General features: G+C 40.8%; 1 protein-coding gene across 1 annotated transcript in view; it reads left to right on the forward strand.

Moving 5' to 3' along the window:
- Positions 1 to 9,285, forward strand: part of ISCA1 (iron-sulfur cluster assembly 1) — a 96,179-nt gene extending 86,894 nt beyond the window's left edge. The window contains exon 4 of the mRNA XM_086961200.1: positions 4,484 to 9,285. Within this exon, the coding sequence (XP_086817326.1) occupies positions 4,484 to 4,632 (149 nt within the window). The 3' untranslated portion in view covers positions 4,633 to 9,285. The remainder of the gene's footprint in view (positions 1 to 4,483) is intronic.
- The last annotated feature ends 1,197 nt before the right edge of the window (positions 9,286 to 10,482 follow it).

Consider the following 10,482-nt stretch of genomic DNA (forward strand, 5'->3'; position numbering starts at 1 on the left):
CAAATTGTGTGTATATATATATATATATATATATATATATATATCAAATTGTATACGTTTTTCACAGACATTGTAAAGACATGGCCACATTTGTTCCAAAATTGCGGATGAATAACACAAACCACCCTTCAACTGCCCCTCCACCTGCCGGTATACAACGCATTGTTACACTTATATGCAGCCTGTTGCTGGCACATGGCCGGAACCCTCCTTAGCCCCCCTCCCCTTTTAGCCCAGCAGCCCCAGCCATTTGCCCTGACACTTGTTTGTATTTCTTTGTACATCCCTGAGCCTGGTACATCGGTGTTCCTGCGTGGCACACAAGTCCACGCCCCTCCTCCATTGGTCTATTGTGTGGGGTGGGGGGGCAATTTTTAGGTCTCGTGGCGTTAACCGCACGAAAGCGCGGTCTCGCCAGAGACCTTTTGTCAGCGTCACAGCTTTTCAGGAGACAGGAGCTGGCCACGTGCATCCCAAAATCGGCGATTGGTGCGGGCAGCGCGCGAACACGCACGCTGTGGCCATATCCTGTCTCCTGGAAAGCTCCAACACACACACAGCCGCACCTCCCCCTGCACGAATGCGCACACACAGAGACACACACACGAGCGCACATACAGAGACTCCCCTGCCACCGCGCACACACACACCAGCGCACCTACGCACACACACATACAGAGACCCCGCCGCCGCACACACACACACAAGCGCACCCCCTACAACTAAGCCCCACTTACCGCCATTCTGGACTTCTGCAGCCTCCACGGGGCTCTCCCACGGGCATGGGAGCCCCACTCTCAGGCACTCCGTGGCGCGGGCTTCCGAAGACGAAAGTCCCGCCCCACGGAAGGTTTCGGGTTCGCTCACTTCTTTCTCCAGGTCGTTGAGGACTATTGCTATAGTTGCTGGAATCCCTGGGAGCTTGTGGTGAGTACCCTTCATTTCAGACACCTAAAATTACAACCACTGTTGCAAATTTTCTTTTCGTCCCGTCTGAGCGTCGAGACTGTGTGGTGCAGGTGAAGTCGGGGACGTATTATTGAAGATACCCTATTGCAATACATATTGTTTGTTATGCGACCACAAATGTTGGTATTACTATGAAAATGAAAATTGCGAACTTCTGTGAGCAGTTACAGAACGTTGTGGTTGTTTTAAGGAGTTTCTGGATGACCGTGTCCAAAAATGAAACCGTGGACGCTTAACATCCAATCTCACGGCTTAACGCATTCTAAGGATTATCTGGGAGGGGGCGGTACTGCTAATGTGTAAAGTTGAAGACATTCAGGCAATTATTAGCGCATCATAGTCCCGAAGAGCTGATAGGCTGTACTGTCAGCACGTGCCATTGTCCTATTCAGCCAGCCTAAGTTTATGAAAGGGTTTTGTTCACGTTGGAGAGCTGGAGCTCTGTTTGTCGAGGACAGAACCAGTGACTTTCTGTCAAGGGTTGGACAGGCAAGAGTGTACTGCCGCCTGCTATTTTGAATAGGAAGGAGGGACAGCGCGGATTTGGCACCCAGTGTTAATAGGGAGCGACGGATTTGTCTTTGAATTCTTCACGTGAGCATGTGGACCCAGCTCTCTGCCTCATCTCTATCTTTTTATTTTTTTGGCCAGTTTTTATATAGCGCGAAATTGACCCGAAGGTATTGGAGCTGTTTGCATTAGCGCCAGTTACGTTATGTACGGATACATTCGTTATTTGGCAGACCAAGGGAGATTTAGTGATTTGCCCAGAATTACAGTATGTTGAGCCGAGGCTCGAACCTAGTTCTCCTGTTCCAAAGTCGGCAACTCTGACCAGTCGGCCACATCCTTCAGGTGTTTGTCGCTGACAACTACTAGGACATTTTAACCTTCCCCAAGAACAGAAACATAGGAGCGTTCCCTAATAGCCTACACGTAGTTATGGATTTGATTTTATTGTTTTCCAGCTGTACACCTGTTTTTAAGTGGTGGCACTTTCAGAAACCTAAATTAAACCAAAAGACAAAAAAGAATGTTACATAGATTAAATTACTAATGTTCTATGGATCATTCTCCTTGTTTCACATGGCACTTCGTGGAGAAGTGTGGCTCAGTGGTTAGAGGCGGCAGACCCGGATGCTGGGATCGACCGTGGACCAGGGTTCGATTCCCCGCCTCAGCGGGTCTCGGGCTCAAAAATTCCACGGCCTCGACAATTCTCGCTCCGGTGCCTACTCGACTCACGGGGTCTCACTCTGCAACTCTGGGCAATAGCTTGCTTAATCTCCACAACGGCCCCTCGCGGCAGGATGCCTGGCTTTCACCCTGTGGACACCCTGCCGGGTCCTCTCACAGGGGAATACCAGGACGGGTTCCCTAAGCAAGCGCCAGGATGCCCTTTGGGTGACAGGTTGCGCTATATAAGTACACCTACATTTACACATTTACATTCAGACGCATGTTGATGGATATGAGTAGAGTTTCCTCTGCAGTGATGTATGTGTAACTTCCTAGACACTGGTTTTAAAACCTGCAAGAAAATCTCAGTATTTCATCCTTCTGAGATAAAAAGAAAACGTATAGTCTGAGTTGATTAATAGGACCATTGATTTACAGTGAAGCATTATATTAAAAAATACTTTTTTTGTAAATGAAAATAACCATTGTATCAATAGAGTATATAGTAATATGCTTTTAACCTATAAAAAAACTCAGAGGTAGTAAAACACGTTGGTTTAAGCGCTTTACAATGACACAATAGCACTCTTCAAAGGCCTTAATTACTCCTGAGTAATGCAGTGTCATGTCACAGATTATTGGTTATCATTCAGTACGGGGTAAGGATTTTCTGTTGCACTGTATGTTCCTTTCAAAAGCAAATTAAGTGACAGGCTTTTCTGTTTGTGAGAGACAGCTGTAAGTGTTAGTCGCCACTCAATGCTGGTGGAAAACCTTGGGTCTGATTCACAAAAAATATAGAAATCTGCACTACACCATATATTTACATCTACATGCGGATGCAATTTTACTACTTTCTGCAATTAACTGTTTCTAGAAGTACAATTGGAAAGTTGCACAAAGCACGTTTCCAGTTATACTTCTGGGCATGTTGACTGACTATTCCGCGCCTCGTGGAATGCAGGGGAAGTCTGCAGAGGGGCGCGCGGCGCTGATAAAGAGGCAGGCTTTTTTTTTCTTTTCGTCCCATCTGAGCGTCCAGTCTGTGTGGTGCAGGTGAAGTCGGGGACGTATGACCTGTGTGAATATTAACTGTGTCAGCCTCGTGCCTGAGGTGCATCATCAGAGCTGTGTGAATAATAACTGCCGGCAGTCCCGTGCTGAGGTGCATCATCAGAGCTGTGTGAATAATAACAGCTGTGAGCCCGTGCCTGAGGTGCATCATCAGAGCTGTCTGAATAATAACTGCGTCAGCCCCGTGCTGAGGTGCATGATCAGAGCTGTGTGAATTATAACTGCGTCAGCCCCATGCTGAGGTGCATCATCAGAGCTGTGTGAATAATAACAGCTGTGAGCCCGTGGCTGAGGTGCATCATCAGAGCTGTGTGAATAATAACTGCGTCAGCCCCGTGCGTGAGGTGCGTCATCAGAGCTGTGTGAATAATAACAGCTGTGAGCCCGTGGCTGAGGTGCATCATCAGAGCTGTGTGAATAATAACAGCTGTGAGCAACAGCATACTCATGCAAACACTCTCACTGCTCACCAATTCAAAGTTTGCTAAAAACATTTATGCAACGCATTGTCATACACAATGCCAATAACTCAAACTTTAATGCTGCGAGACCTATTGCATTGTAAATGCTTGTTCCATCTGGCAGCAATGTATCCTTTGGCCACCACCAGGGCCTGATATTGCAGTAGATAATAGATTTGGTGTTTTTTAATGGAGTTTTATATAGTGCGACCTTGACCCAAGGGTATATGTATAATGATGACGAGTGCTGCAGCGATGTATGTGCCTGTAATTTTATCAGAACTTGTTTCTAGTCATTCAATATTATAATTCTACTATCAATGTATGCTTGCATTTAAATGCATTTGATTTAAGAAGCATGTAAAGTTTTAACTGATACAATACAGATTTAATCTAACTAAATCTACTACAAAATCAAGTTTTGTAAAGATGCTTATTACAGAAAAGCAATGTTACAATAGAGTAATATGGTCCATAGGTTTAACCCCTTCGAAGCTAATGACGAGCTGGGCTCGTCATGGCGCTTACCTGCCGTGCGCGGATGACAAGGCCAGCTCGTCATGATTTATGGGATTTATGTTTTTTTAGCGCAGGACGGGAAAACGCCTAGCAGCCATGTGGTTAATCAATCTTGCAACACTTGTATCATTTTTATATTAATTATCAAAGATTGAACAGCATCAATAATGTATGATTGCATTTAAATGTATTTGCCTTTTATATTAGGTTGTTGGCCTACATTTATTTGAAATTGTTCTTTTGGCTACTGTTTTAACTAGTATCCATTTGTCCCTATCCAGGAGTTACAGTACTCATTGAAAAGAAGGCTCAGCTGTCACTACTGGGAACAGAAATGGACTATGTAGAAGATAAACTTTCACAGGAGTTTGTTTTCAACAATCCAAACATCAAGGGCACGTGTGGCTGTGGAGAAAGCTTTAACATCTGAGACATTGCACCTTCTATTTGGCTTTGTGAATTCAACAACTTGTATGCGTTGAAGCACATCCTGGATTCTTTCGCCTACTTCGTATTTAAGCTTCCTTTCTTTAAATTAGAGTTTGGTGCGTTTTGAAAATGTAATTTATCTGTTTAAGTAATATATTATGTGCACCTATTGGGATTGACCGGTCTATGAACAGATGTGTGATAAATGACGCAATGGTATCTTAATCTATGAAAACTATGTACTCTTTTAACCCACTACAGGTTTGAAATGTACCTTAACATTTGCTTGGTGCATCACAGTGGTGTATTGCTAGTAGACCATTATTAGCAATGCCAACATGTTTTGCTTGTATGTTATACTTACAGGAGACACAAGGTTGTGCCATAAACCCATGCATCTAAGTTGTGAGCCAAAAATAAGGATGCTTTACCTGCGACATTATGTAGTCCTTTAAGCAATGTACAAATTTGCAATATGCTATGGATCGGTGGTATGGGACTCTGCTTGTCAACAGTCTGTAGGCAGACACTAAAAACATGTCAGCCATTTTGTAGACTGCCAGATACCTGTAGTGCAAAAAAGATGCTACGATTAGCTGAAGGAATAATGCTCCTTATTTTATCTTGCATCTTTGGGAGCAGAATTGTAGTGACAAATTTAAAGAACGGTAATATGTTTAATGTGAATTCGTGCAGTGAAACTTTAGAGACACAGAAGAGTTTAGTGCACAGTTGGAAACTGCCAAAAATCAGATGTCTTTTGTTATTCTAATGGTTTACTGAAGTTGGTGGGAGTGCCTTATTCCTGAAGCTTAAGCAGCTTGGAGAACACCACTCAGGTTTGTATCAGCATTTCTAAGTGGCTATGGCCTCTGATTAGCCCACCAGGTAGCAGCGAGAACATTCTTGTGCTAAACCAGTTTGCGGTTCTTGCCCATGAATTTAAGAAGTCCTTCTCAATAGATAATCTGTGTTCAGTGACCGAAGTTTGGTTCTTTATCTTTATATTTTGGTGACAATCCTGCGTTCTGTCTTCTCATCACACTTTAACGTTGTGCATGTCCTTTGTGGCACATATATACGTTTTCTACTATCGCTCCCATGCCATTTATCAAGCTATTGTGCCTTGATTTTGGTGTTTCAGCAGGTAATGAAACATTTTTGTATACCGTGATCTTTAAAACAAAAAAAAAAGTGTGTGTGTGAGAAAATTTGTTACGAGTTGTAACTTGGATCTTTAGATTGGTACATTGAATACCAAATTAAAATGTATAATCTTTTTAATTTTGACCTACAGTAATACATTCAGTTATTAAGGAATGGTAGAATCTGACTCTACAACATAACTTTTATTTATCTGTTGTTGCAGTGTATGGAACTATACCAGGCTCGTTAAGGCCTAGTTGAGTTTAACGGGGGCTCGGGCTTAACAAGTTTAGTTTAACAGAGATCACAGGCCAGTGAAAAAACTTCTGTTAATATAGTTTTGTCCCAAACCACTTTAATATAATTCCATTGGTTTCCTGAAGGCTCGGCTCTCTGGCACCTCTGAAACTTCTTTCCCGCTTCCCCACCACCCTCTTCTTTGCTATAGAACGATGTAACCTGGCGGACTACAAAAGATTTACAGTTACCCTGTTCTTAACTTTGTTGGTATCATGTGAATTTATAACAGTCTCATGCTTACGCGACTGTGTAGATTACTATAAGCGTCTTGGTAACATTGTAATAATAATCTTGGCCGGTGAGCTATTCCGCTTTTAGCTTTAGTTTAGAAATCTTGCAGGTACTATTTTTCTTTGCTCATTGCTTCCTTTTGAAAAGCTTTCTACAAAAGACTGCCCCTGAAATTAATATTTCCACATGTTAATGTCGCAGTGCTCTGCATTTATGTCTACAAGAGAAAGCTGGTGGTAAATAGGATAATATGTTTGGTGCCATTTTATTCCCTTTTGCCTGAAAGTAGGATTGCTTTTGTGAGTGTTATTTGAAAATGTACAGTCCTATCGCCTTAGCTACATGTATTACGTTTGAATGTATTTGATATTGGAGAATGGTCTGAGTTTAACTACAGACTGAAACTATTGCTGCCGCCCTGTATTTGAACGTGTTTTTCGAAATTAAGCAACAGGGAGCAAATGTCTCCACAGTTTTATTATCTCGGACTAAGCAAATTAACATTGTGTCTTGTTGAGGCTTCTGCATTTCATGTTGTGCAAAAAAACAGAAATGTTCTGATGTCCTGTAATATCCTCTGTACTATATTATATTAATCAAATATGTTTACTGGTTTAATAATACAGTCCTATATACATCTGACAGGCAGCTTTTGGAAAGTATGATGAATTTACTTTTCAACAAATAAAATATTGTTCCCAGTCCTGTCGAACTTGTATCCAAACAGTGCACCTTGGGACTTAAGAAGTAGTCTTTTCCATTTGTTTGTGACTTCCATGTAAATATGGGCATTGTGTGACTGTGAGCATTGTATTTAAGATTGCTTACAAACTAATATTACGTCTGGTCTTTTTCCCATTTTAATCAGTACTTGAAGCTCTTATACTTTTCCTAGGGCAAATAAAAAAAATAGTACAGAAGAATTGATGTTCAGATTGGTGTTAGTTGAGATTCTCAGTAAATAAAATAAATTGGAATACCAAAAAATAATGTGCTTGCATGGACCAAATAGTCCACTGAAAACAGTTGCCAAACACATGTATGGCGTTTTTTTTTTTTTTTTGTAAAGCAGTCTCATTTCTAACTTCCATTTCCATTGTGCTATTACTCCCACTGCAGATGCAGCAATGTGCGTTCTAACCCTATGCGTACAGAACCATGTTGTAACTTGCACTGGCATCACCTTTGTTGGTCTTTTAAACATTGTTCACAGCTGACTAGTGAGCAAATGGGTGACGTGAAAAAAACACAGCTTCCTCTGAATACTTTCTTATAACACGAAAGCTAATATGCCAACATTTTACTAGAGGAAAGTGTGAAGGTTTGGGGAAAAAAGAAGAAGAGGGGGACGTTACTTTCTCCATTAGCTCGTATTGAATCCGAGTCAATTTTCGGTGGGAGATAGGTAAATTAATGTAATTTTTGGCTAAGCAAATAGTCACCTGTCTGAATCTGGTCTGTTGGCATGTATGGGAAAGACTTGTCTACAGTCCTACTGCTCTATGGTACTGGCAATTCCATTTTTACGTGTGTGTTGGGCAATTTATTTACTTACCATCTGTGCATTGCTTTTATGAAATCCGCAAGTTTCCAATTTCTCAGATATATACTTAGACTTTCACAACAGACAAAAATGGGATTGGATGTTGACAGCATTACATTTTTTTCCATTCGATATGATAAAAATGAACTGGAATAACTAAAACAACATTGACACCTTTGCACCTGAAGTTCTAAAATAGATTCTGGAAACTTACCCGTCCCTGTCGAAATGACTTCTTATTTTTTTGTGAGGCTTAGCACTCTTTGAAACCCACCACTTGTAGTATTACCAGTTGCTAGGAAAGCTTCCCATGTCATAGGTAAGCAATGATGTATATTAAAATTGGGTTGAAGGTTTATTTTTATATTTATTTTTTTGTAGGAGCCAGGGGGTGGGGTTGTGGGAGGACAGCAGTGTGTCTGCCTAGGGGCATTTTAATGATCTTTCTTGAATTGTTAGATGTGTTTCTCTGTTAATGGCAAAATATATTCTTGTATTAATTATTTTGATTTTCTTAAACTAGATGGATTTAACTTAAATTATCAGCGCCTTTATTACTTTATGAGGGTACTTGCCCATGAGGAGGTGGTGTAGTCATGCTGCAGCTTGGCAAGATGCAAACCTCAAGGCAGTCAAGAAACTGTCTTTGGTCCTGGCATGAATTCCACACCTTTTTAATTTATAACAATTCTGCTTTATAGTGATAGCCTAGTCCATTTAGCTACAAATCAGTGGACTGCTTTGCTATTCAGAGTTAAGATTGGGGTGAACGATGATGTTTTGATTATTTGATTTGAAAGATTGGCTATAATTGAACTACAATTATTATTTTCGGAAAAGCATTTCTCCACTGGCCCTTAAGGGGCTGCAGGTGCTGAATGCCTTAATTTGACATCTATGCTGTTTTGATCTCAATACATAATCAAGTACCCTAACAGTGTGGTTAGTTTCCAAATTATAGAACACTAAACACCCAAATATCATGAATGCAATACCAATGTGTTTATGACGACTATCTTTCTGTATAGAACAAACGTTGTTCAGACCCACGACCCAAGGCTTCAAGTTGGCAAAGGCTATTTGGGAACTGCAAATCCAGCACTAATATGTTTTTGGTTTTAGCCAAAGTGTCAAAGCTGTATAGCCATCAGTTTGAATGTATTTTGTGTTGTAGCTTTCTAAAGGATTTATCCTAGCGTCTGAAGCTTCATAAGTGTTCTTTATGTATACTTGTTACTTTGTTGAACTACTATTGTTCTTCTGGAGGAACACTGGAGTTACGTAGCAATGTGTTCTACCTAACGCACAAATATGCCTGTAAAAATAAATCAAACTTGTACATGTGTTCATAACGTTTGTGTATATTTTGAACACATTTTGGTTTACGTCTACGTGTTGAATGCTGTCATGAATAAATAGTAAATTAAAGGAAAAGTAACTTTTTGAAATGTTTATTTTACTTAAGTTGCTGTTGCTTGAGCAAGACATGAGAAAGATGTAAATACTTGAAATTTGCACCTTATGACATTCCACATAAACCATTGTTTAGAGCTCTGTGTAAAACGAGGTAACATTCTGATCATTTTTATGTGCATAGTAGAACGTATAACTTCCTAATGCTAACTTTTATTAAAGAATCCATACCCACCTCCCCCCTGTTTACTTATAAAACATTTAACTGTTCTTTAAAATGTTTTCCGTCCCAAAGACCAACATTGTTTCTATTGACTATCTTCAAACTAGCTATCCCTTAAAACCATTGACTTAATGAATCCTCAACACTCCTTTGAAAGTGTATTCCATTTATGTTTTTTCCTCTCCATTTCTTTACTATCCCTCAGCGAATGGTAACTTCTGGCACAATTTTCATCACTACAAGTGGTGAAAAGTGTGTTCTTTCTATGCTAGTCCTTTCAATTAAAGACAATAATAGTTACTTAGATAAATCCGTTACTTGTAAAGTACAAAATAACAAGTTAATTACCTTCGGTAACATACTTTCTGGTGGATACTCTAGCTGCATATTCCTCATCGTTAGAAATTTTCTCAGTGGTGTTCCGGCTCCTCACTAGGTGGCACTGTGCTGTTCCACATTGGCTTTGCTATGCCCATGATGGAGCAGAGCCACTTATAAGCGCCATCCCTGCTCACCAACGTCTTTTGCTTGACTCTTTCCATTCCCTTTGATACAATGTTTAAAACAATTGTACCCGCAATCAGATCTCTAATTTAAAATTTTTCTAGATGGTAACAAGTGATCACTCCACAGAACCGGGAGGTGAGAGGGCAATGAGGAATCTGTGGTAAGGGAGTCCACGAGGAAGGGTGTTAACAAAGGTAAGTACATTTGTTTTTTCTGATGGATATTTCTAACGGCAGATTCCTCACTTTTAGAATAGATTCCAAAGCTTAGACCATTAAGTCCTGCAGGACCAAATGGATGAAATGCCTTTCCTGTAAGACCTAACTGTCAATGTGATGGTGCATTGTGAATGTGTGTACTGACACCCATGGCACAGGCTGTCGCGGTGCAAAAGGGGGTGGTGATGGACGGAGCATCTGAACCAATCAAACACTCACACCCAGTCAACAGATCTGGGTTTAATCCATCACCTTCGTTAGCCCACTCTG

This window comes from Lissotriton vulgaris, chromosome 3_1 (assembly GCF_964263255.1).
Source record: "Lissotriton vulgaris chromosome 3_1, aLisVul1.2, whole genome shotgun sequence".
Lineage (NCBI taxonomy): Eukaryota > Metazoa > Chordata > Amphibia > Caudata > Salamandridae > Lissotriton > Lissotriton vulgaris.